The sequence below is a fragment of the Apaloderma vittatum genome, unplaced genomic scaffold (genome assembly GCF_000703405.1).
Source record: "Apaloderma vittatum isolate BGI_N311 unplaced genomic scaffold, ASM70340v1 scaffold30275, whole genome shotgun sequence".
Classification (NCBI taxonomy): Eukaryota; Metazoa; Chordata; class Aves; order Trogoniformes; family Trogonidae; genus Apaloderma; species Apaloderma vittatum.
Genome location: NW_009719334.1, coordinates 31079 through 31353, shown reverse-complemented (window position 1 = coordinate 31353; position 275 = coordinate 31079). Strand labels below are relative to the sequence as shown.

Sequence of the window (275 nt, the reverse complement as noted above, 5' to 3'; positions counted from 1 at the left end):
CCAGCACCACTCACGTGCCTGGCAAGCAGCTAGCAGTGACGTCCAAGTGACCTGCAGCCTGGTGCTCCAACGAGCTCCCCGCTGCTGGCACGCAGGCAGGGAGCCCCGGGGAGTGCCTGCGTGCCCTCACCCCATTCCCATCCATCCCCTCAAGCAGCAGGGACTCACCTGGAGACGCTTCATGGCCTCGGAGTCGTGGTCAGCCTTCACCTTGCAGGCCACCAGCAGCTGCGCGGTGGAGGCAGCCACCTGCTTGGCAGAGGAGATGAGCTTCT

The 275-nt window shown here is 65.5% G+C and overlaps 1 protein-coding gene across 1 annotated transcript in view; it reads right to left on the bottom strand.

Annotated features, from left to right (window-relative positions):
* Nucleotides 1–275, bottom strand: part of LOC104274854 (talin-1-like) — a gene marked incomplete at its 3' end in the record, with an annotated part of 27265 nt that overhangs the window by 604 nt on the left and 26386 nt on the right. The window contains 1 exon segment of the mRNA XM_009870606.1: nucleotides 169–273. Coding sequence (XP_009868908.1) covers nucleotides 169–273 — 105 coding nt within the window.